Genomic DNA, 27530 nt, shown 5'->3' with positions numbered 1-27530 from the left:
TGAACAGACAATTTTCAGATGAAGAAATTAAAACCATTTCTAGTCATATAAAAAGGTGCTCTAAATCACTATTGACCAGAGAAATGCAAATCAAGACAACTTTGAGATATCACTACTTTTCTCTCAGATTGGCTAAGATGACAGGAAAAGATAATGACAAATGTTGGAGAAGTTGTGGTAAAACTGGGGCACTGATACATTGTTGGTGGAATTGTGAATGAATCCAACCATTCTGGAGAGCAGTTTGGAACTATGTTCAAAAAGTTATCAAACTGTGCATACTCTTTGATCCAGCAGTGTTTCTATAGGACTTATATCACATTATATCTTAAAGGAGGGAAAGGGACCCACATATGCAAAAATGTCTGTGGTAGCCCTTTTTGTAGTGGCAAGAAACCAGAAACCGAGTGAATGCCCTTCAGTTGGAGAATGGCTAAAAGTTATGGTATATGAATATTATGGAATATTCTTGTTCTATAAGAAATGATCAGCAGGATAATTTCAGAGAGGCCTGAAGAGAGTTATATGAACTGATGCTATGTGAAATGAGCAGAACCAGGAGATCATTATACATGGCAACAACAAGACTATACAATAATCAATTCTGATGGACATGATTCTTTCCAACATAGAGATGATTGAGGCCAATTCTAATGACCTTGTGATGAAGAGAGCCGTCTATGCCCAGAGGAAGACTGTGGGAATAAAGTGTGGACCACATCGTCACATTTTCACTCTTTATGTTGTTTGCTTGCATTTTGTTTTCTTTCTCATTTTTTTTTCTTTTTGACCTGATTTTTTTGTGTTCAGCAAGATAATTATATAAATATATATATGCATATATTGGATTTAACATACATTGAATTACTTTCCATCTAGGGGAAAGGGTTGGGGGAAGGAGGAGAAAATTTGGAACACAAGGTTTTACAAGAGTCTATGTTGACAAATTATCCATGCATATGTTTTGAAAATAAAGCTTTAATAAAAAATAAAAAAAGAGTCTTGTAAATCTTTTATCTTGACCATTTTTTTACTTTTTCAAGCTTCAAAAACTTTGTTATATAAACAAAAAGCACATCTATTCATATGCACTTATTTTTATTACATTGGCTCAAAATTAAAATTGAATAATGTTTTATTTGGTGTGGCTGACATTAATTCTCTTTCTGGGAGGAAAATTATGAATTGCACATCCATAGTATTATGGTGAATTCTTAGTGCTACATTTTACTAACCAACTTTTACTAGAACTTTTACTAGTCTGTTCTAGTGCTACATTTTATAAAGAATTTATAAAGAATTTACTTAGCTGAAGCTGAAAAGCATGCATTCACTGCAGATCAGCAGAATGGATTATATATATATATGTAATATATATATATATATATAATATATATATATATATATATTATATATATGTACACATATATACATAAATACATTACCTGGAGAAAAAGACTTGGAAAAAATATGATAGCTAACTTTTCACATACAGATGATTTTCAAGGGGAAGAGAGATTGAATTTGTTCTGTTTAATCTAAGAGGGAAAAATTAGGAACAATGAATAGAAATTACCAAGAGGAAACTTTGAGCTTAATATCAAATTTCCTAAAAATTGGAGTTATGCAAAATTAAAATAGATTACCTTGGAAGATAGTAGATTCTATCACAAAGGTCAGGTCACCTTTAAGCACTCTGTAAAATGTTAGCTTGATATGAATTAATTCTCTAGGAGAGAATTTTGCCTTTAACATGTTGTTTACAAGTACAGCTTTGAAGAAAGCATCCTTCTTCAGTGGGATTAGATGGACACTAAAGCTTTTTCCAACTTAAAAATTATAGTCTAGCCCCATCCCTCATCCTGTGACATAATTGTTAAACTTCCCTATTTCAAAATTTGGAATCTTTAAATGTTAATATACTTCCTCATTGTTTCTAGAAGTATCACAAATTTAAAGGTAGTAAGACTTTGAAATATCACCTCATTCAACTCCCTTGTTTTAGACTTGAGGGAATTGAGGTCCAGAGACACATAACTAGAACAAGGTAACACAAGTAGAAAGTAGCAGAGATAGAATCTGAACCCAGATCCTCTTATTCCAAGATCCTTACTGAACTTTATTCTGGGATTCTTAGTGTCAATTGTTATGATACCATATAACTTGCTATATAGAAGCTGAGTCAGCACTATAGAAAAAATAGAAACCCAAGCATTGTTTTTGTGCCATTGATAGTGGCAGGAATTAATATCATATTGTATTATTTTTAATGTGGATAACCAATCTTATTTCATTAGCTTCACCAAAACGTCAACGCTTTTTCTTTATTTAGTGAATGATTATTTAAATGCTTGAGTTTTGGGAGTTGTTTTGTTTTTGTTTCAGCAATTGGGATCTTGCATATGGTCACATACCTAGTAAGGGTCTGAGACCAAATTTGAACTCAGGTCCTCCTGACTCCAGGGCTGGTGCTCTATCCATTGCACAACCTTGCTGCCCCATCCAAATGTTTTAACAGTAACCTAGCTTACTGACAAAAGTGGACTCTGAGCTATGAAATATGAATGAGTAGAAACAGTGTGTGATTTTCTATTTGAAACAGTTTGCTATTTAGAAGTTGACTTTCCTTTTCAGTTTAATGTTTAATTACTGGTTTGGTCAGTTAATAGACTGTCACCTGAAAAGGATTTGCATTTTATTTTACTACATATAACTAATGTGATTTGGTAGGCTGAATAGATAAGACATATAATTATTATTTCAAATTTCTTTTGTTATTTTCAGTCTAGCTATGATATTTGGAAATTTTGTTAAAAGGCTGAAGCATATGACCAACATTCAAAATCTTTTAAATCTTATTTCTTCAAAGTGTCACATTTTGTCTAGTATATCTTCCTTTGGTTATAGTCCCTGCCTTTAAGGGTTGTTGGGCAACTGTAGCTATTATCCAACTCTGTCATTAATTCACTTTAACAATTAAAATTTATTGAGGAAGAGAATAAGCATTTGTAAAGTATCTACTGTGTGCCAGACTAAGCACTTTGCAAATATCTCAGTTGATCCTCATAACATCCCTGCAAGTAGATACTGTTGCTATTCCCATTTTACAGATGAGAAAACTGAGCAGAGGTTAAGTAACTTGCCCAGGGTTCACATAGTAAATGTCAGAGGAAGGTTTTGAACTTCAGGGTGCACTTCTTATCCCTGGATAAGTCACACAGCTAATATGTGTCTGAGGCCAGACTGAAACAGGCCCCAGGACTCCAGTCACTGTATCACCTAGTTTGTATAATGTTTATTATGTGCAAGATGAAAAGTTAGCCATTGGACATGCAGAAGTAGAAACAAAGTCGTCCCTTTTCTCAAGATGTTTGTATTCTACTGAGAGGATACAATAAAATAATATCAGCTAACATTTTACAGAGTGCTTAAAGTTTTGATTTAGCTAATTTGATTCTCACCACAATTCTGCAAGATAGTTCTGTTTATCCCTAGCTCTAGACTCCCCCTTCCCTGATTTACCTTATATATCATTGCCAGTTTATACTTCCTTTCTCCCTTCAATGCAAAAAAAAAAATCTTTATTTTTAAAAAAATTGTCATTTATGGCATAAATTCATGAGGGATTACAGCTTGGGGTCCTTATCATTGGTTTTTATAAAGTGCTTCTCTGAATGAAACAGGCTGCCACTTCAATTGAACCCAAGTACTTTCTTTGGCTTCTTTCTTCTAAACATTCTTTCACACACTTCAAGAAATTACCTCTGCTCAGAGTGCTTAATATTCTTGATATGAATTAATTCTCTAGGATAGAATTTTGCCTTTAATATGTTGTTTATAAGTACAGCATGTTTAGCAATATTATAGACTCACTCATTCTTGCCTACACAGATAGACACACACATACACACACATACACATTTCCTCCCAAACTGTACCCATACTCTTGGATATCTACAACATCACCTTTCTTGTATATTTACATAAACATAGCCAAATGGAGAACCCTATATTTTCAAAAGTCCCTAGAAAACAGCTATCAAGTCCCTTTTCTCTTTCCTTTTGCGTTCATCTTGATAACTCACTGAAGATAGAGGAACTGACAGAAAGATAGGCAAATCACTCATCAGAACTTTTCCCAATTCCTGGGACTGAGTGTGTGTCTATATGTGTGTGTATGTGTGTGTGTGTGTGTGTGTGTGTGTGTGTGTGTGTGTGAGAGAGAGAGAGAGAGAGGGGGGGGGGTAAAGTACTAACAAATGATTTATCATAAGCTGATTCCACCTTATGACTTTAGATAAGTCATTTAACATTAGTGGATATCAGTTTCCCTTGCTCTAAAACAAAAGGGTTTTAGATGGATTCCAAAGTTCATTCATACTGTAAATCTATGATCCTTAGCTCTCTGTACAATAAGAACACCATATTATGCATTCATATTAATATTAACATTACTCTTCACCTTCCCATTTTTTTTGAGCTTATTTAACTCTCAAGGCAATTCACATAGCCAAGTGTTAGAGTTCAGCTGGAGAGTAAAAAAAATGAAGATGGTAAGAAAAACAAATGAAAAGATTCAAGTAGTTATCTTTAGTCTCAAAAATACTCATCACAAAGTGCCATATTGAAGTGTCCTTCCTATACCCCAAAGAAGGGAAAAGTTGAATGGAATTCAATTGGCTTAACTCAGCAAAGTTAGGAGTAATGGCTGGATATTCCTTTGAAAAGAGTGAATAAAGCAGGCTTGATAGTTGGGCCGTTTTGTATAATAGCTAATTAGAACTATGAAGTCTCCTTAACAACAGAGATGGATATATGTTGACTAGTTTTGAAATAGTTAACCTGGGTTGTTTCCTTTCAATAAATTTTTGACATGTCTCCAAGCAAGAAGCAGAAGTAGTATCAATAGCAATGGATAGAGCAATGAATGTTTTGTAGCTAGGAGTTTCAGGAAATCTGACTTTAGATATCTTCTAATCCAAATTCTTCTTTTTATAAAGGTCCTGAGGTCATGACAGGTATGATACAAGATCAAAGTGAATTACCTAGGAAGCTCTATGCATCTGCAATTACATGGATGATCATCTTTCCTCCATCCAGGTCTGAGGGGTATAGGGAAAAAGAAAGGGAGAGCACTAGTTAAACATGGCAATCTCCCAGACAGTCAGTCTAAAGGGACATACCTGGCATAGCAGAAGCTTAGGAAATCACAGCGCATGGTCATATAAACCCAGTTACTCCCTGCTCTTAGATTCTTCCAAATATCTTCATGTTCTTAATCTGTGACTTCACACTTTAACTGGTGTTTAATAGCATGTTGGTTTATTTTGCTTTTAACTAAGGGTCTTTGTTAGAAGAGAAGAGTTCTATTGGAGAGAGGAAGGATTAGTAATTATAAGTTTATAAAAGTGATACTAATAAAAAAACACAATAAAAATGCTAATGAATCAACTACACGCTCAGAATAGAGTGTTATAGCAAAAGCTGAGCCATATTTCCAGGAAGATTTCCAGTTCCAGGATCAGGGCAGGATCCTACTAGAGGAGCAACAAGTAGAAGATGCAAAAAAGGAAAAAATTAAGCTTCACCTAAGAAAAAATTTCTAACAATTAGGGCTGGAACACTGCTTCCAGAGGTAGTAAGTTTCTCTTCACTGAAGGCTTTTGAACAAAGGCTTAATGATTGATTTCAGGTAGAAGTAAGTAGGTGACATATGAGATAAGAGTGCCTATCTCAGTCAGGAAGATCTGATTTTGAATCATATCTCTAGATAAGTCATTTTATCTGTTATGTTTTCCTTATCTATAAAATGAGGATAACAGTAGCATCTACTTTACAATGTTGTTTTGTAAAGATCAAATGAGTTTTTTTTTATGTGTGTGTGTATGTATTTATCACTCTGCAAACTTTAAAGTGCTATATAAATGTTAGCTATCATTAATCTGTTCTGGAGGAAAATTATTTTTCAGCTACAGCTTGGACTAGATTGCTATTAAGATCATCTGAAATCAGTTTATTCTGTATACATATATATTTATATATTTTATACACAAGTATATACACATTTGTGTATACACATTTACATATGTATAGACTGACATGTATACATATATTGGCATATTCATGGATTTCAAGCTCAAGATAAATTTACAATGTGACAGCAGTTGAAAAATTAACAACAGAAGCATTGTGTTCAAAACAAGGGAGATTATAGTCCCACAGTAATACATCTGGAGTATTGTATTCATTTCTGAATGCTACATTTTAGGCAGGACATTGGTAAGCTGGGTAATTCCATACAAAAGGAACCAGAATGGAGAGAGGAGTAGAAACCATGACATACATGAATCAGATGAAGGAATTAGGTTTTAAGAGGCTAAATGGAATAGAAATTAGATTTATTCAATTTGGCCCCAGGGAACAGAATTATAGCAGGAACAATGAGTTGAAATTGAGAGATGCAGATTTTAACTTAATATAAGGAAAAACTTCTTAACAATTAGATTTGTCTAAAAGTGGAGTAAATTATCTCATGTAGTTATCTTCATATAAGCTGTTTTCAAGCAGAGACTGAGTGAATATTTACTTACCAGGGATGTTGTAGAACAGATTCTTGTTTGGCTATCATTTGGACTAAATGACCACTGGGATCTCTTTCAACATTGAGATTCTATTATTAAAAGGGTCAAGAAATAACTTCCTAATTATTTTCCCATTACAAGTAACATAATAGATAAATAGAAATGAATGCTGATTTTGTAAATAGTGATAATCCTCCATAGGATCAAGAACCCTGAGTTTAAAAAGAAAAAAAAAATTAAAGAAGAAAATATGAATGGAAGGTCATAAATTTTAAGTTCTTACTTGAAAGATTAATTTGAAAATATTTTTTAAAATAAGTTATCCATTATATATAATATATTAGGTGGCAATGAATAGAAATGCCCATCTATATAGGAGAGTAATGCTATTAGAAAAAATAGATTTAATATGTGAAGCACATTATACTCCTCCACAGAAAGTAACTATACAAATTTTATCATGACCAACCAGAGGGCACATCTTTTTAACTTTGTAACTTATTTTTTCAGAGTGGTATAATGATTCCTTGAGTACTGGTAAGATGTTGTTATTCTTTAAAACTTATTGTAGCATCTGTACCTAATTAATAAATGAAAAACCATTTAGTAAAAGTTTACTATGTGCCAAGCATGGTGCTAAGAGAAAAAAGTAAAGTAGACTCTGCTTTCAAGGTGCTCACAATCTAACTGGGAGAAAGAAACCATAAAAGATCACATTTTAAATCAAATGTTAACAATAAAATTAGGTAACAAAATAATGAATTACATAGTAAAAATTCAAAAGTCCTCATTTTTACTTAATTACTTTTATAATTAAAAATAAAGAACCTATGGACTTTTAGCTTCTGTTTAATTATTTTATGAAATATTCAAAATTTTATTTTATTTCTTTAATATGTTATTTTATAAGTGTTCAAGTGAAAAGTAAGGACTTGGAAAAATAGCTTTTTTCTGCAAACTGTAAGTAGAGTAAGGAAGACAAAAATCTACTCTTTGTCTTTATTTACTTCACTTACTTGATCTTGTGAAGGAATAAAAACAAATATTTATTAAGCACCTACTGTGTGCCAGGCTCTGTGCCATGAGCTTTACAGACATCACTTCATTGGATGCTCACAACCACCCTAGGAAATATTATTACCATTTTACAGATGAAGAAATTCAGAACCAAGTGCCTTGCCCAAAGTCACCTAACTAATAGATGTTTGGGGCCAGATTTGAACAGAGATCCTTCTAACTCTAGATCCAGTGTTTTATCTATCACCTTCAATCCCCAGTCTAAACTGAGTTTATTAATGCCAATTTCCAGTTCTAAATCATTTCTGCCATTTGACCTCTCTGACTTTGGGTAGAGTATTGCTTAAGGGCAACCCAGAATTCTGTAAACTAGGCTTAAAGTAGATTTTTGCTGTCCAAGAGAGGCAACATAGTGTAATAGGACATGCACTGTCTTTGGAATCAGAAGAGTTGGGTTCAACTACCATCTGTGGCATATACTACTTGTGTGAATATGGGCAAATCGCTTAATCTCATGAGCTTCATTGATAAATGAAAGGCTTGGATTAGTTGTGAGGTCCCTAAGAGCTCTAGATTTATAATCTTTTGAACTTAACCTCTATGCTATAACCTATATACCCTATTAGTCCAGAATGCAATTCTGGACTCTTTTGGACTTGAATTCAATCTTAAGATTCTCTCCAATCTTTAATATCAAGATTATGCTTACCATTATCTAGAAATCTGAGAATATCTGATTTTGGCTAATTTTTCTTTAAGTAATAAGCACCTGCCTTCACAAAAGTATATGTATTACAAAGTATATGGAAATCAAAAATGGAATTCATTTTGAGTCCTAGTTAGTAAGTTAAAGGACATAGGCAGGACCTTTCCATTCCCTAAGGGTAAATCCCCATATTTTCATTAGCAAATATATTATCAAAAAAGGAAGTCTTAATAGTGTCAGTATAGTTGGGAAGATCAATGAAGGCAAAATCCATAAATTCCTTGTACTTGCTTTCTTTAATAGTCTCTTCATATGTTTGTACTGGATTTTTTTTTTTTAATAATAGCTTTTTATTTTTCAAAATACATATAAAAACAGTTTTCAACATTCAACCTTGCAAAATCTTGTGTTTCATATTTTTCTCCTTCCTTTCCCTTCTCTTACCTCTAGACAGCAAGTAATACAATATAGGTTAAACATGTGCATTTCTTCTAAGCATATTTCATTTTCTTTTTTTGATTCTAATTTTTATAGCTTTTTATTTACAAGATATATGCATGGATAATTTTCCAGCATTGACCTTGCAAAACCTTCTCTTCCAACTTTTTCTCTCCTTCCCCCCATCCCTTCCCCTAGATGGCAGGTAGACCAATATATGTTAAATATGTTAAAGTATGTGTTAAACACAATATATGTATACATATCCATACAGTTGTTTTGCTGCACAAGAAAAATTGGACTTAGAAATAAGGTAAAAATAACCTGAGAAGGAAACAAAAATGCAAGCGAACAAAAACAGGAATGGAAATGCTATGTTGTGGTCCACACTCATTTCCCATAGTTCTTTCGCTGGGTATAGCTGGTTCTCTTCATTACTAAACAACTAGAACTGATTTGGTTCATCTAATTGTTGAAGAAAGCCATGTCCATCAGAACTGATCATCATATAGTATTGTTGTTGAATTGTATAATCTCCTGGTTCTGCTCATTTCACTCAGTATCAGTTCGTGTAAGTCTCTCCAGGCTATTCTGAAATCATTCTGCTGGTCATTTCTTACAGAACAATAATATTCCATAACATTCATATACCACAATTTATTCAGCCATTCTCCAATTGATAAGCATCCATTCAATTTCCAGTTTCTAGCCACTCCAAAAAGGGCTGGTTCTACTCACTTCATTTAGCATCAGCTCATGTAAGTCTCTCCAGACCTTTCTGAATCATCCTGCTGATTGTTTCTTATAAAACAACAATATTCCATTACACTCTGGGATACAGACCCAGTAAAGACATTGCTGGATCGAAGGATATGCACAGTTTGATAGCCTCTTGGGCATATGTGCTGGCATTTGTAGCTTGGATCTGTAACCATTTTAATCATATAGCATTTTTACTCAGAAGACCATATTTATATTACGGTAACTATCATGCTTTACTTAGTTCAGGTACCGTTTACCACTTAAGCAACTAGATCACAAATTATGTATCATCTCAAGTTCTAAGACAATCAAGTTACTGATATCATCCTAGGTTGATAAATCAACAAAGATACAAAAACTAATTAATTAAGCAAAAAGCTCATAAGCCCTTGTGCCAATTACAAAATAAACCTGAAAAATTTCCATAAATAACCTCTCTCTCTCTCTCAACCTCCCTAGTCTCATAGATTTAAATAAATGTATTGGTTATATAACTTATCAACTCTTTTAAAATGTTTCAACAATGTATCACAATGAGAAAGATTACAGTCATAGTCACTTCTATCAACTACAACTGTTTATTTCATCTCAACTCTGGAAACAGAGTTCCACTATTTAACTCTCTCAGGATGGCAATCAAAGTCCCTGGAGAATTTCCTTTAGAATACTTTTTTTTTCTGTAGCATAAAAGTTAAACTAAGTTCTCACAGGAAATTTCTCTTCAGGCTTTTTAAAAAGATAATAGGTAACTTGTACAGAATCTAAGAAAAGTTCAGTCCCCAAGTTCTCATGTTAATTTCTCTAGGGGATTCACATTCTCCCTTCGGCCATGAGAGTTAATGATCTTTAATGACAGTTAAACAGTAACTCTTTCCAAGGTTCTATTCTTTCTTAAAAGATAGGATTTGGAGAGGTAGGCAGACAAGTGAATGCATTCTAACTCAGGAAGCAAAAACAAGAGAAAGCAATAAGCAGTAAGGAAACTGGTCTTACTACGGCAAAGAGTGCACATTGCTGAGTATTAAAATTCTAGCAAGGTCAGTTTCCTCACTGCCTCTTTCTTTGTCCTTTTTTTCTGTTTGTCTCATCTAGAATGCCTCCCTTTTGCTATTCATCCTTCAAAGCTCCATGCAAATTCGACCTTCTCCACAAAACCTTCACCAATCATACCATGACAAGCTATACTGGCTTTTGCCTTTACTATACTATTATTATGTAGTGAATACTACACAGCTTTACACTTGCTTTTTCATTGAGCAAATTGGTCTTGTTTACGCACCTAGAATAGAGACCTAGAGTAGTATTTTATGTTTCAGTTCAACCCACAGTAGTATTTTATGTTTCAAGTCAATTCATAACAACTTTTTGAATCCCAAATTGTTTTGTGCTTCTGTACTTCTCACAGTGCTCAGGGTAGTCCTAGGTTCTCATTCATTGTTGTTATTATTGTCATCGATTCCACCAAATATAATCTATTTTAATTAACAATAAATGAATGGATAGATGAATGAAAACGCATTTATTAAATAGTTACCGTGTGCTAGGCACTATGCTAAGCACAAGTGTAACAAAGATTTTAAAAAGAGAAAGTCCCTGCTCTATTTTATTAAAAGAATATAACATATGGGAAAGAGGTAAAGGAAATTTTGTTCTTACAGGGTAGAAAGTTCAGAGGAGGGGGTGGGAAGGTCTGGATAGATAATTGGATTGGTGTGAAGGTGAAATATAATGTGATGTCTAGAGCCAGCCTATTAGTATAAACTTTGTCACCAATCAATTTCCCTAGAGAAAGAGATCCAACCATAAGTGATGAACTTCTCTAGAAAATATGGATTTAGGAAGACCTGAATATGGAAGTGCAATTCTAAGTATTCTAAGATATTGAAATTACAAGTTCTGATAGAGAGGAGCAGATCAGAAGATGTGTGTGTGTGTGTGTGTGTGTGTGTGTGTGTGTGTGTGTGTGTGTGTATTTATGCCTTTATTTGACAAAATTAATATGTTAATTAACATACTCCAAACATACTAATAGTTCTAACTTAATATAAACATCTCATATTTGTACAATAACTTAATGCACAAAGCATTCCCCTCATAATAAATCCCATACTATAGGCAATGTACATATTATTATTTCAATTTTTTATGGCTGAAGAAAGTAAAATTTAGAGAGTTACCAAAGATCTTTTGGTCTCTGTTTTAGAAGCAAACCTGGTATCCTTATTTCAAATTCCCAGGTATTCTGACCTCAAATCAAGTGCACATTCCATTATACCAGGTTGCCTCCTAGGGTTAACCTAAACAATCAATATTAAACAGTATTCATTAAGAAACCACTAATTCCATAGGTGCTTTTATTGAATAGTTCCCTACTGGATTGTATAAAGGCTTGGTCATGGATCAAAATTATAGACCTAAAAAAGCACAGCTCCCTTCCCCCCAAAAAATGCAGAGAAGGTAGCATGAAAGAAAAAAATTACAAATTAGCCAATATGGATTTCCAAAGTTTTAAAAAAAAATGTGACTATGAATGAAAATATTTGTGATAAATCATAGCTCCCATATTTCAGCCCACTTAACGCATTTGTTCATTTAAATGTAATTGCCTTTCATTTCTTTGGTATCACCATCATAGTTTGTCTTGAAAAACAATTTCCCAGTATTGTGCTTTACACAGAGCAAGTGCTTAATGTTTTTTGAACTGAACTGTTGAACTGAATGAATAACATTGAAGTAAAATAAGCACTTATTGCAGCTTTTGGATAAAGTCAATTTGGAAATGATTTATCATATAAGTACATATACATATGAAAAATATATGTGTATATATAACCATATGATCTGAATGATCAACTCTTTGCTCATTTGTAAACCTTAAATTTTCATTTTCTTTCCACATCACTTCTGATGCCCAAATTGATTAGGATTGGATTGGAATTGGAGGAGGGAGAAAAAGAAAAAATAGGTCTCAAAAAACAAATGAACACCTTTAGGTACAGATTTAGTGTGCCTACTGTAGTATTGGTAGCAATTATATAGTGTTATAAGTTTTATAGACCCCTTTTAAAATATTATCTCATTTGATCCTCAAAACAACTCTGTAAAATAATGCTATTATTATTTCCCCCATTTTATAATTAAGGAAACTCAAGCAGGCAATAATCAGTGTCAAATAGTCAGTAGCATTTAAATTCAAATCTAACTTACTCTCTGTCCACTATTTATCCACTCTTTCACCTAACTAAATAGTAATCTGCATTCTACTATCTTATGCAATTCTGCTGCAATTACTGATTCCATTCCATTTAACCTAACCCTAGCCTTCTCACTGACCCCCAAGTACTTTTATATTCCATATTTGAGGTACAAATCCAACCTCAATCCCTTGGCTTACTTTCTAACAACTACAGTCTATATCTCAGCTATATATGGGTTTAGTTAGCCTTTGGAGATAGGCTTAAGAAATAAACAACCAGTTATTGTATTGTTACTATCAGAAAATGTATTCCAAATTCTAGACAAGGTATTTAATAATATGGTTTTGGAATATGGATGTGAGATTAAAAATTGATAACTTTTTATTCAGTATGAACTACCCTAGCCTTTATTATATCTGTCTTTCTTTATTATATGTATGTGATGATCTGTGTACGATTTCCTCATTAGTAAAGTGTGTATATATGTAGGGGACAGAAGCCATGCTTCACTGTGCACTCTGAGTCCATCAAGTTTTCTATCTGGAGGTGTTCCACAAAATACAAATATCATATCATAAATCTGAGGCTGGAAGAGACCTTAGATACCATATGAGCTAATTCCAAGACTTTATAGGAAACTGAAGCCCAAACAGGTTGTGATTTGTCCAAGGCCGTATATATCAGAGCCAGGATTATTGACTTGGCAATTGTATCCACTAATTTCTTCAATACCTTTAAATATAGTTAAATATAATTAAATATAGTGATTTAATTCCTTGAGAACAGTTAGGTTCCATCTGATTATCTCTTTATTTATCTTGTATTTCAGTTCATCAACCATTTTTACTTTATGTTTTCCCTCCAGCTATGATTCAGACCCTAAGGATTTTGCCATCATAATGATTGCTTCCTTACTCTGGAACTTCCTTGGCACCTAGGAATTTATTATTTACAATATTGCTCTGTCCTGCTTCCATTGGTAGGTTCCTTTTGGTACCTCCATTTTGGGGATGGACCCAACATGGCCATTCCACATTCTTGTCCCAGAAGTGCTTCTTACTCTCTGGATTTTAACACTCTTGTCCTTGCCTGGTACTCTGCCCTACTTTTTTATGTGTTAAACCATCACTACCCTATTAGAATGTAAGCTTCTTGAGGACAGGAATTGTCTCTGTATTTGTATCAGTGATTGCATGCTCATTTACTGCCTATGAAGGAAATTTTCAGTCTAAAAATTATTCTTGTTGGTTATAAAAAGTTCAAGGAAGATTTATGTAGTATTGGCTTCTCCCTGACATCCATTCCATTTATCAAGTAATATAATTTTCTCTTCTTTAATATTATTTCTAGTATAAATAAAAATCCAGTTTTTGTTATTGACAGCCTTTGTTCATTCTCACTTTAGATTCTTATACTATTAGTTCTTCTTTTTTATATTCCACAATTACCTGCCCTTGCTCCTATCTCTTATATATGTCTTAAAATTTTAAATTGTGTGTACATATCCACTGCTTTATACAACTCCTTTTCTCCCTCAATGAAATTGTTTGTACTTGTTAGTACATAGTTTCGGAGGGCTTCCTAACTTCCTTAGATTCATTTCTTTTATAAACTTGTAGGCCATGAAATATTACTTTTTTTGTTTTTCTTTGAAGTCACTGAAATATGTTCTTCCATGACTTAGATTTACATCAGACTACACTTGGATTTCTTCTCCTTATTTATTACAAATTCTTAACAGAGGGATTACTTCCATCATTTCTATTTCATTCACCAATTATTCCTTATTGATTAGAATAAAGCTAGAATTGTAGTTGCCCTCAAGGACATTAAATTTAAAAAGAATTTTAAAATACTAATTGTCAAAAATTGTTCTGAGTGGTAGGGATACAAAACCAAAATGAAACAGTCCCTTCTCTCAAGTAGTTTGCATTCTTTTACAGGGAAACAACATGTACATACAAAATAAATACAAATTAATTTTTGGAGTGAGGGTACAGGAAGGGATAATATAATTAGAATTTTAAAATTATCTAATCCAATCACCTCATTTTGCAGATGAAAATTAGGTTGAGAATTTAAATTCCTTTCCCAAGGTTTACATAGGGAATAAATGGCAAACCCAGGATCAGAACCCAGGACTTCTGACTCCACACATATTATACTCTGTGCCATATTAACTTTCCATATGTCTGTGGAGCCAGCTGTTTAATGTGAAAACTATTTAAAGAATGAATGTTCCTTGAGGGCAGGGACTTATATGCCCAGTGACTATGCACGGTAACATAATAGGATAATTGAATATTATTGAGTAGAAATGAAGAGTTTCATTTAATTTTTAATGTTATACTAGTCATATAGAAACAAAAACTTTGCAAATATTTGATGAATCATTCTTTCCCAATGAGGCACAAAGATAATAAAATAAAACGAATCCTAACAATATCTTTATCTACCCTGGAATGAGTATTTGTAAGACCATTTAAATGAGGAATTTTATAATAAACTGAACTTTAAAAGCCAGAGAAAAAGGTACTAATTTGTGAAATTATTCAAAGTTTTATTGTATTGTATTTTAAAAATCCAACAAACTACCTTCAATCACAAACTCCATTTTATTCCTAAAATTACTGAACAAGAACATTAGAACATTTCCCAAATCTAAATGGCTAAAACACACATATTCTCTTTAATTATTTTTGCTTATCATCATCTGGGATTTTTTTTTAAAGGGAAAGATAATCTAAATTTCATTATATGCTAATGCTAGTTATTTTAATATTGAAAAATATAGGAAAATGTTATAAAAAAAGTTTGTGATAAAATCAATAGCAAAACAATGCACTTATTAATTCTCTGACCATTTTAAACTGAGGCAATGGGCTTTATGCATTTTTAAACAATTAATCCCCTTGGTATCAGTCTGAGATAGATACAGATGCTGCAATATTCTTCACCATCAGATTGTTATTGAGAATGAATCATGGAGTATAAATAAACTGTATAATGTCACTTAGTAGCTAGCCCTTTGGACTTCCCATTTAGTCCTCTTCTGCCAGGGATATTGACTCTACTGAAATTTTATTGCTCTAAGTTATGAGCTATATTACTTACTCTATGTAATGTACTAAGTAATGATGTTGAAGATGAATTTATTCCTTATCTATGAACATGTGAAGAATTATACACTTAATTATACACTTAAATAATTAGTTCTTTGATAGCTAGGGAATAATACAGAAACAGAACTGAGATGTTCTTACCTCATCTACTACTTTACATTTCTGTTTACTTCAATGAAAATTTATAGCCTCATATCACCAATTAAATTTGCTTTACTATGCACACAAAAGAGATTACATGTTATGAATTATGTACCTTGGTAAAGTGATAAGATAATGTGAAGGGTATGTGGCAAAAAAATGCTATTTGTTAATGGAATATTTTCTGCCCCTATTCTATTGACTAAAATTGAAATAACCTGTATGCTGTCATTCCTTTTATTTTGTGCTAAATAATGCAAATAATTTTAATGCTACGTTTAGAAAGTAGATTCAATACAAGTAGGAAATTTAAATACAAGTAGATTAGGAAGTTTAGGAAGTAGATCAAATCAGTATTAAACCAGGACTTTATTTCCATTAGAAAAATATTTTGTATTCATTTCCCATATACTTTTTAGATGAGCATTTAAAAAATAGTAATGGGTAAAATTTTAGAAGAAAAAGTTTTTAATGTATTATGGTAGCTGAGATTCCTTTTAAAATCTGATAGTAAAAAAAAATGATGCGGTCATCATTAAGCTGCATTTTCAAAAGAAGTACTTAGAAAAGGGGAATTTCAACTGTTTGAGAGTTGTATCTATATTGTTTGAGTAATAGTATTGACTCTTTGGGCTATAAAAATCGAAGTATCTATCTACTGGAATATTTTTCTTTCCCCCTTTCCAAAGTTATATTGGTGCCTTTATGTTTTACATTGTAATCATTTTCTGACTACAGTTCACATCTACCCCTATAGAAGCTTCCATTGTAACAAAGAAAAACAGTTAAGTGGGCAAGCATTTTGTGAAACATTCTGATCTACTAGTTTCTACATTTTTATAAAGCATCAAGTGTTTCATTAAAAGCATCGTGTTTCATTATCTATCCTCTGAAATCAAAGTTGGTCCTTGTATTTAATCTACAATCAGTTGCCTTCAAAGGTTATTTTCATTTACATTACTTTGACATTTTTTCTCTAGTTTCTTCTTTCATTACTACATGAATACATAGTCCCTGGCAGAAAGTGAGATATATATATATATTTTTTTTTGACTGGATTTTTCATCTTTTTTCTTTGTTCAGCCTTTACCCATTTGATATATGCCTATTCCCCCTTTCTTTCCAAGGTACAAAAGGTGTTGCTTGGCACATTATGTATATAATATGAAACTTTTTTCTGTCTTTTTTGCTATTATCCAGTCATGTCTGACTTTTTGTGACCCCACTTGGGATTTCCTTGGCAAAAATACTGCCATAGTTTGCCATTTCTTTCTGCACTTATTTGACAAATGAGAAACTGAGGTAAAAAGGGTTAAGTGACTTTCCCAGGTTCATATGGCTAATATATGTCTAATACTGATTTGAACTGACAAAGTTGAATATCCCTGACTCCAAGCCCAGCACTCTATCCACTTAACCACCTCGATGTCTTTGATAGCCTTATAACTGATATGTACCTAAGAGTGTGTGTGTATGTGGGGGGGGGGGGGGGGAAGGAGGGGGGAAGGAGGTTATTGTGTCAAAGAGTACTTTTGATTATCTCTTCTACATCTAACCTTTAATCTTTATGCATTGACTCCCTGTTTGCAAATATTCACAAGTCTCCCCATCCATTAAAAAAAAAAAAAGATTCTTTATCCTAACATTTTCTAAAAGTATATTTTTCAGCTCCCTTTCACAAATGGGATTGTAGACAAATATGTCTACAATTATTGCCTCTCAAGCCATTCATTTTTTTATCTTCTAATCTGGCTTCCGACCTCAAATCTTATGGTTTCCAAGGTTATTAGAAATCTATTCGTTAGTTAACCTGATGATCTTTTCTGAGTTTTCATTTTTCTTGTGTTCCCTACAGCATTTAGTGTTTTTTTTTTTACCACTTTTTTCTCTATGAGTCAGTATCCTCCCTGGGTTTTCAAGACACTCATCTGACTTTGTTATGCTCCTATATGTCTAATGCCTTTTTTTTTTTTTTTTTTGCTAGAACATCTATGTCCTATGCCCCAAGTAGAGGGTATTCCTTAGCACTGTCCTACACTTTTTATCTTTTCTTAGACTTTCTTTCTTGGTGACTTCTTTGATTTGTTTGGTTCCAGCAGCCTTCTTGAGACAGATGTTTAGATCTGTCCATTCAACCCATTATCTATCTCCTAATATCTCCTAAACTCTAGTTCTAAACATTCCTAGACATCTTGTGACTCTACAGAAAGATCGCTTTTTGTTGTTGTTGAGAGCACCATCATCTTTCTGCAACCTATATTACAATATTTGAAGTATCTTCAAATGCAAACACTTGTGAAGTTCCCCAATTTACCTCTTAGTGGCTGAGTCACAGTACCTGAACTCTCTTCTCAGAACTTTTGCGTGTGGGGAAATGACTACAGACTAGCTAAAGGATACTCTGAGTTTGGTCAAAGCCTAGATCTGATACATAACCCACAGGGTAGGCTGTTTTCACAGGAAGATAGATTTATAACTTGAAGGGACCTTAGAGACCAATGCTTTCATTTTGCTGATGAGAAAATTGAAGTATAAAGGAGTTATGTAACTTAGTTAGAGTTACAGAGCAAGTGAATGGCTAAAGCAGAATTTGAACTCATCTCCATATCTACTATGCCATGGGGCATCTCAATTGAACTTTTTATATATTGGATTATATTCTTGTTACTTCAATATTGATTAAAGTAATATGCTCATGTGTTTTTCATTGTGCTATACTCACCTGATTAAAATATAGCAGGAAAAAGGTGAAATCTACTAGAGGGTGGAGCTGAGACAAACAGCTAATTAGATAAATAAGCATAAACCTCAATCCTAGACTTAATTAGATGAATAGTATCACGCACCAAAGGAATGGAACTACAAAATGGAGGTGTAACCTGCTTTGAAAGAATCATACCGAGTTTAGGGTTTTTCCAGAATTCTTTCCAGAATTAAGCACTCAATAAGGGCTGAGTATAGCAACAAAGGTATGACTATCAACTCCTTGGTTTTCAATGAATAGCATCAGGTAACAGATTACTAGTGGCCCTTGGTAGTTAAATATGGGGGCTAATCTGTAATTATTGCCGTGTGTGCGCGCGCATGTGTGTGTGCACGCGCGTGTTTTCTCCTAAATCTAAGAGATACATATGGATATACGTGGGATTCTATGTATTGTCTCTAAATTTTTATTTTAAAGAAACTTTTGTGATTATTTTAAGAAAAGTTCCTAGCCCCTCTCCCCTTTTTCTTGGCTTGTTTTCTTAATGGTAATTCCCTCCTGAAAGGAAGCACTGTTTCATTCTACTTTTAATTTATGCAAATCTTCCAATTTGATGTAAACACTATACTGTCTGCTATTAATTCATACTGCTTAATTGAACCCTTAATTGTGCTAATTAATATTCTAAATTTATGCCAGGGCTACAAATTAGCATAGTTGTTTACTTAAACAGCGCTACCTGTTCCATTACTGTGCACTTTGAGAATGAGATTTAAACTAAGAAGTAACAGTATTAAATGTTGAAGGAGTTTATGTGAAACATATTGCATTTAATCCCCTTTAAAGGATTTTTGAAATCAAGTATACCTACTTACACCAAAGACAAAACCTTTAATGGCCTTAAAGCTAAGTTATTAATGAATGACTTGGGTGAAGGCTTGGAGAGGCAGATATCTGGATTCAGTGCTTCATTTTAGAATCTCTAGAGGGATAATGATGATGAAGAATACCTGGAAACTGGTCACTAGACCATGCCTTATAAAGATCAAATATAAAGAGATGATATTTAAGATTCCCCTAAAAAGGGATTGTCTGAAGATACTGTGAAATGCATGCAAAAGAGAAAGTTGGTTTCTGGAAGTTGAGAGAGTAAGCTGTATACAAATCAGAGCAAGTACTTTCTCTGTTGCAAATTAGGGTACTTCTAAGGATAAGGCAACTTATTCATCTTGTGAGGAGCCATTTGAATCTTAAATAGGACATGCTGCAATTGAGACATTATGATAAGAGGTTGGGTGTTAAATTTGAGCAATGAAGAAAACTAATGAATTGTTTCAAAAGAAAAGTATTCAGTTTCATATGAGGTCTGAAAACAGCAATCTAATGTCAGAGTAACAGAAATTTTGCAAATGCAAAAGAAATGATTTGGCTTTGCAAAGAATTGACAGCAAGCTTATGTTCAATTCCTGAATATTCACCAGCATAAATGACAGAATTCTTCCAAACTCATGCTGCATGTTGAGATATGTTTTTGAAGGGAGCAATGAAGCCAGATGGATGATGCCATCCATCTATATTCCAAGTAAACACTGGGCAGGTGCAGTTCCAAGCATGAAGTAGTACTAGATTCAATATGACTGAGGAAAAAAAATCCGTTTTTAAAGGGAGAGAACTTACAAGTATGTTTTAGGAAACGTCTTCCTCTGTATGGGTTATAAAAGATAACAGACCATCCCATCACTTGCATCCAAGGAGAGAATCCATGGAAAGCTTGATTAAAAAAACATAACACTGGGCAACTATTCCTCTTGTGAGACAAAGGCTAATAACCAGAGGTCATAGAAACCTCATAGAAGTATACTATCTTCAGAAAGCAGTCAAAGAAGAATGCATTTTTGCTCCAAATATGAACTAGTCACTGGCTACAATCACAGTTAATAAATTGCAGAATTTAGATTCAAGCATGTTTTCCAATTCCAAGTTTAGTGCCATTTCTATCATAACACAAACACAAAAGATGGGAATTAATGATTAATAAAAGAATTGGTCATGATCTTGAGATATAATTATTTAAATCTCATAAAAGAATTCCTAATTTAGAACATGTATATAGAGAACTTGGCCAATCTTATATTCTACAATTATTATAAATACCTGATCTTACATATTCAGATTTGAAAGTATCAAGAAGGATAATACAATAAAAAGAATCCTGGATAGGGAATCGGTAAAGCCTAAGGTTCTAGTTCTGACTCTAATCACTAGAGATAGTGGCAAAATATAAATCTCTCAGGGCCTTGATTTCATCATCTACAAAATGAAAGCTTGAATCAAATGACCTGTGAGGTCTTATTCATCTATTGGACTTGCTGCATCGTATACTTATACATTCCTTCAATTCCTACTGTTTTACAATATTCTTTTCTAGAGCTATAGGAGTAGGGAAAGGCAAAGATGCTACAGATGGGGATGAATATACTTCAAATTTTTTTTGAAAGGCACGTATTTTTTAATTGCAGAAAATTCCTTGGTTCATAGGTATACACTGGGTAATAATCACATGTGCCTCTAGTGGACATCAACACTCAAGAGAAGCAATTTTCAAACGTTTCCTAGGGAGCACAAATCCCACACAATCCCAATTCTGTTTAGAATTTGAATCATCATTGTCTCTACTGTACACTACTTGTGTCTTGTCCATAGTAGGCTTTTAATAAACGTTTATTGAATGTAACAGGCCAGACGATGCCTTGAATAGATCTACCATTCTTCAGTGTACATTGTACATTCTAAGTGCTCAGTAAACGACTAGTGTTATCTTGATTAAAAAAAAAATGTCGTGCATGTTAAAATTTACTAGTTGCACTGGGCCTGCCTCTATAACTTTTCAACTTAGTTTTATTTCAAAAGCCTCACTACCATTGAAATATCCGTCCCTTGGTTGGACAACAAACCCCAAAAGTAAAAAACAAAACAAAACAAAAACAAAACTCTTACTGTAGTTTGCGTCTCTTCCCGGGAAGAAAAAATCAGTTATTAGCTGGCAAAGAAGTTTCCTCTTGGAAAAGGTCAAAGGGAGTTTAAACTTTTCTCTTCTTAAGGAGGAGAGCCTCCCAGCGCAAGCTCAGGTCGGCCCAGGGGAGCTGATTCCAGGCATTTCTGGGGGGACTCATCTCCTCTCTTCGAAGGAGGACAAGAAAATCAGCTGTGAGGGCTCTTAACTCTTGGGGACATCTTGGTTAGTCTCCCTCCTGTTTCCCTTCCCAAGAGAATGATTCCACACATATCCCCACACAGGGAAAGGGGTAATATCCGGGAGAAGGGAGAGCGGACGGGGAAGAAGATAGAATTTTCGGACTGGACCGAGGAGTGGGGGGGGAAGGGGAGGGAGGGGGCAATGAGGTCGGAGGAGTGATAGGACGCCGTCGCGCGGAGGGGGAGGAGTGGGGGCGGCACCCGAAGCGGAGGCAGAGGAGGCAGCAGAGGCTGCGGCCGCGGTGCACAGACCGTAGCGCGCGGCCGCCGGCCGGCAGGGGGAGGGGGCGGCGCGGGACAGCCCCGCCTTTTCCCCCGGAGGAGCCGCCGGGCGGCCATATTGCGGAGCTGTCTGCGGTGGCGGCGGTGGCGGAGCCTCTTCTCTCCCGCAGTCTAGCACTCTTTTCCAGCGCAAGACCGCCGCCCCCTGCGGGCTCTGTTGGCTCAGTCCCTCCTTGGCGGGAAGGAAACGAAACCAGCAATTTCCTCGACCAGCTTCGACTTTTCCGGGGCTACCGCCCCCCTTTTCCCCCATAAAGCTGCGAAGGGGGAGGGGAAAACGAAGTTGGTGACAATCCCTTCCCGAGCCCCGCCGGACCCCTGGACCCGAACGGAGGGTGTCCGTGCCTCGCCAACGAAGCTTCGCCCCGAGCTTTGTCGCAGAAGTCCGAGCAGCGCTCCGCTGGCCCTTGCTCGCCTCGCGCCTCTCGCTCCCCTCGCGCCTCCGGCGCCGCCGCGCGCTCCAGGTGAGCGGGGCCGCCAGCCCGTGGGGGAGGGGCAGCGCCCGCGCCGCGGGCTTTCGAGGGTGGCCCCGGCCCACTACTCTTTGCATGCTACGGTCGGGGGAGGGGACCTGCGGGAGACGGGCCTCGACCTAAGTAACGGTCCAGCTGGAAGCAAAGTCTGGGAATATTGTGAGAGGAGTGGGGGCTTCGGGACTCGGGACCCTGCTGACGGGGAGGTAGGGGGGCAGAAAGGAGGTGAAGTTAGCCTGTGGCTGCAGATAAGGGACTAGTACTAAGCTCCTCTGTCCTCTCTGTTCCCCTACCCCCACATATAATACATGGCATGCAAACGTGTGGGGCACGCATTAGATATGTACGTGTATACGCATACATTTGAGTTGTTAGTAAAAAAAAACAAAAAACACCGACGTCATTCTAAGTTACGAATGTATTTTTCATTATTCTAAATTGTTTCACTTATCCCTTCTTTGCTTGCCTGTACATTTTTTTTCTCTTTACAAACCCTCACTTCTTTCCATCAATTTTCTTGCTTCCTTCCCTACACATAGACACATACGCGCGCGCACTCACACAAGCAATAATTGAGCTTTATATTTATTGGCTTAGTACTTTTTCCATCTGTAAAGCACTTTAAAATACTAATAAAAGTAACATGGATTGAATTCTTAAAAATAGAATAGGAATTACGTAGAATTTTTATCTCTCAGCTTCCAGGATTGGGAAAGAGATGCCTGTTGTTAGGTGTGCTTAATTAAGGTCCTGGTTGCGCAAAGTATGTTGTTTTTACTATTCCTTTTTTTTTTTCCCTTGGTCGCGGCACAATTATTCTAAGTTCCAGCTCCACCTCTCCCTTCACTCCCCTCGCCCCCGCCCTTCTCCTGTCGCCACCTCCCCCATAACTGCAGTAGCGCCGCTGCTGCCACTTGGAGATTGCAGGCTGCAGCATATTGTGGTAAGCGGAGGAGGTTCCTTGGCCCAGAGGCCATTCTAGCTGCACTCTCCTCCTTGTTATGCCTTCCTTACCTGCTGCTGCATCAAATGGCTTTAGAGCTGAGTTACTTGTAAGCGTCATATTAGTTAGTTTATATCTGTCATCTGTTGTAATTAGTTATGCGAATCTCTTTTATCTTTTGTAAGTTCCAAACTTTGCAAAATCAGTTTTGAAGGCGAACCAAACGTTTATTATGTTTCTTTAGAATTAATTGTAATTACAACCTCACACAGAGACTTTTATTTAAACTTACTAAACATTTAATTTGTTTTAAAGTTTGTTAAATGACCTCTTCCAGAAATTTCTGAAATATAAATTTTGCAAAATACATCTTAATGAACGGCATTGTGACAATCCCCTGACTTCAAAACTGGCATGATATAAAGGTGATGGCATAAAAAAGTACTTTTTGATAAGAGTCCCTTGAAATAGTCATTGCCTTCTATTGTTTAGAGTCTACATTTTAGAAACACTAAATATTGGTTTGCACAATGGACAGAACTCTGAATGAACAATTGTTTTGTGTGAAACTCTGGTTAAATAATGCGGTTCAGCCATTTGGGTTAAAAAAAAAAAAGACAAAACCCAAACAGTAAGATTTGGGGAAAAGAAAAATGTTGAAAGTACTTTAAAAAAATTTTTTTTCAGAATTCTTTTATTTTCCATTAGCATGTTTTAGTCATGGAATATTTATGATGTAAAGAAGAGTTTGTTTTGTTAACTTGAAATATACTTTTTGAAAGATTGCAATTATATATGATTTTCTTAAGTGTGCTGTGTGTTTTGAGTTAAGATCTCTTCCAATTCCAAAAGTTTCTCATTATCAGTGCTTAAGACAGTGCTGAATTAGATAGTAGACACTTGTTGATTTTTTTATTAGCACTTTGATATTTCATGAAACTGTGATTGAGATGGTGGTGGGTGAGATCTTAATTGCAATTCTTGAGTTTGGTTTTCTGTAGTTGCTGGGATGGGGCTTTTTGCAGCTGATGATGTCTTTACTAGTTAATGAAAAATAGCATACAAGAAAAACAGAGTTTTTAAGATTAAGATATATAGATTTAAATATACCATTTTAAAAGAACAAAATTAAGTTTAATTTAGAAGATTTTTTAAAAGTGTGGGAGAAAATGTCCATGGGGAATTTATTTTGAAAATAACTTAAAACGGACTGGTTCTCAGTTTAAGGTGTTTTAGATGGTAAGGTGAAATAAATTTTAAAGATGGTTATTCTTACTATAGATGGAGATCTAACCTCTGACTCTCAAGGAAATTAGAAAAAAGAAAAGAGGATTGGTTTTTGATTCTTTTGCTTTCCCAAAAAAGTTTTGGACCTAATCAGATATTTTAATTAGTCTTTGGCTGGCATTGTGAATATCCTTTATCATGGCTTCACACCTATTATTTTCTGGTCTTCATTGTTCTTGAACTGTTACTTTAATATTGATTTTAGTTTTACAAGTAAAAGTTCTTCTTTTAACTAGAAGATTTAATTTAATTATGGAATTGTGAGGGCTTATTTTTCACTTTGTTGTCATTTAAAAATGTAAACAAATCTTTATTAGTACTCAAAATAAGCAAATTAGGTCTAAGGCTGGAAGAACTGGTTTGTGCTGACAGGTTTTTTCTTATGGAGTGGTGTATGGTGGAGATAATTCTGTTTTTGCTTTGTGAATTTTGAAAGGTAGAAAGACATGCATCCTCGAGATAGTATGACTTTTATTGTGTTGTATTGTGGGATATGACCATATGAACCAACTTTTCTGAGATTCAGGTTTCTTCTGGAACTATAGCTGCATTAATCATATTAATTAGAAGGCATTTGTTATGCAAAAAAGAGACCAAAGACTGTCTTCTAGCCTTTCTTATGACTAGTTTGAACCTTATGGCCTCCCCAAGAAATTGAGAACTATGCTGGGAGCCTCTCCAAATCCTGGCACTCTTCCAAGCCAGTGTTAGATCGTATCATTGGTGCTATCCCAGCCCTGTTCTCCCTTTCTTGGAATCTTTGTCTAGGTTCTGGATCATTTTTCTGTATTTTTGGCCACTTTCAGCCTCACACGGCAAGTCTGCCCTAGGACCTTGTTAAGTGAAAACCTTGCCTCTTAAATTGACTATCAAGAGCTGTAAGAACATTGTTTTATTGTATTACTGCTGTTATATTAGTACACCAAAGAATGTTATTTTAAGCAACTCTTACTATATTATAAATTCACTTAATTCACTCTAGCAATGCTAGTAGCTGTTACATCTTATGAAGGGGAGAGCATTCTGAGCATTTAGTACATAGATTTTTTTCTGTCTTAAAATGGAAAGTGTATATTTTAAATAATCATATGTCTTCAGTTTTATTTTTATTTTTTAATTTAAGGAATATCCTTATACAAGACTGGATTAGGATAATATAATGTGGATTATTTTAGCTGGTGAGAAAATAAATTTAAAATTAAGATAATTGCATTTTGAATGTTAGTATGGACATATTTCATTAGAATAGACCCTTAGTAAGAAAGTGTTTTCAAGTATTAATAATAACTATGTATCACATACTTTGATTATAATTTTGTTTTTTATCAACAATAAATTAACAAGTATTTATTAAGCATTTATGTGCCAAATACTCTGCAAAAAACCCCAAATCCCTGCTTTAAAGGAGCTCATATTTCTAATGGCAGCTAAGTGGTGTTATAGATAGATAGATCTTCCTAACTCCAAGTCTCATGCTCTGAGATCAAATTCTGCCTCAGACACTAAACAAAATCACTCTGAGCCTTAGTTTCTCATTTGTAAAAGGAGGACAATAATAGCACTTACCTCAGAGTTGTCAAAAATTAAATGAGGTAACATGTAAATCTTTATATAAATACCAGCTGCTGCTGCTCCTACTTCTATTTAGCAATCCTATTACTACTTCCATTTCTTCCTCATTTTCCTTTTTTTACCTCGATTCCCTTTCCTCTTTCTCCCCTGCCTCTTTTCCCCTCTCTCCCCTCCTCTGCCCCTTTCCTTTTATCCCCTCTCTTCTTTTTCTCTTTTTGCCTCCTTTCTCTTCTCTCTCTTCTCCTTTCCTCTGTCCCTCTTCTACTTCCACTCCTTCTCTTCGTTGGGATCTTTAAAATCATAGTGTAAACTAACTCCTTTCACTTGTGAAGAGATTAGCAATTCTTCCAATTTGTAGGCTTAGAATTTTTGCCAGGAGCATTGAGAAGTTAAATGACTTATAGATAGCCATAGAGCTAGTATGTGTCAGGGAGAGACTGAACCAGTTCTCCACATGACCAAAGCAGGAACACTATGCCATCATACCTCTCTACTATGCCTAATTAATTATATGCTATTTATTTATAATTACATTAAGGGATTATTTTATGACTTAAATTGTCAGCATTTTTGGTAATTAAAAATAATTTCTTGGAAAGAAAATGTGGTATATGTAAAACACCATTTCATTTCATTACTCTGTTTAATAATGAACTTTGGGTCTAATTATCATATTGTTTCAAAATTAGGTTATATGTATTGGTTTTTTTTAATGTACAGTTAACATTTATAAGAAAGCATAGTTCTAGTCTTATTCAAATAAAATGTTAAGGAAACACTGTCTTTCTGGGGAAATATTAATGGGCATTTAATAATACCAAAAATATTATCATTGGAGGATCAGGAATGGATCTGACCTTACTCCCCCACTCCAACTTGAACCAATTCAGATTTGATATTGGGATGAAATGAGGTACTCACAAGTCATTGAACAATTAACAAAAGTACACTCAGTCCTGACATAGTAAAGATGTGTAATGAATATACATTGGTACTTCATTTCTGTGTAAATATGTCTGGTTAGTAGGCTATGGTGACTCCTGTAGTTTG

At 34.7% G+C, this 27530-nt stretch overlaps 2 protein-coding genes across 3 annotated transcripts in view; one reads left to right on the top strand and one right to left on the bottom strand.

The window, feature by feature from the left end:
• LOC127557353 (uncharacterized) overlaps nucleotides 1-22755 on the bottom strand; it is a 55104-nt gene extending 32349 nt beyond the window's left edge. The window contains exon 1 of the mRNA XM_051990701.1: nucleotides 21666-22755. Coding sequence (XP_051846661.1) covers nucleotides 21886-22755 — 870 coding nt within the window. The 3' untranslated portion in view covers nucleotides 21666-21885. The remainder of the gene's footprint in view (nucleotides 1-21665) is intronic.
• The window catches only part of RDX (radixin), a 121395-nt gene continuing 116435 nt past the window's right edge, over nucleotides 22571-27530 (top strand). For both annotated transcript variants that reach the window (XM_051986946.1, XM_051986947.1), the window contains exon 1: nucleotides 22571-22669. The gene's annotated coding sequence lies outside the window, so the exon portion shown is untranslated. The remainder of the gene's footprint in view (nucleotides 22670-27530) is intronic.

This window comes from Antechinus flavipes, chromosome 3, assembly GCF_016432865.1.
Source record: "Antechinus flavipes isolate AdamAnt ecotype Samford, QLD, Australia chromosome 3, AdamAnt_v2, whole genome shotgun sequence".
Classification (NCBI taxonomy): domain Eukaryota; kingdom Metazoa; phylum Chordata; class Mammalia; order Dasyuromorphia; family Dasyuridae; genus Antechinus; species Antechinus flavipes.
Note: the sequence above shows the minus strand (reverse complement) of the source record. Positions and strands in the feature narration are given on the sequence as shown.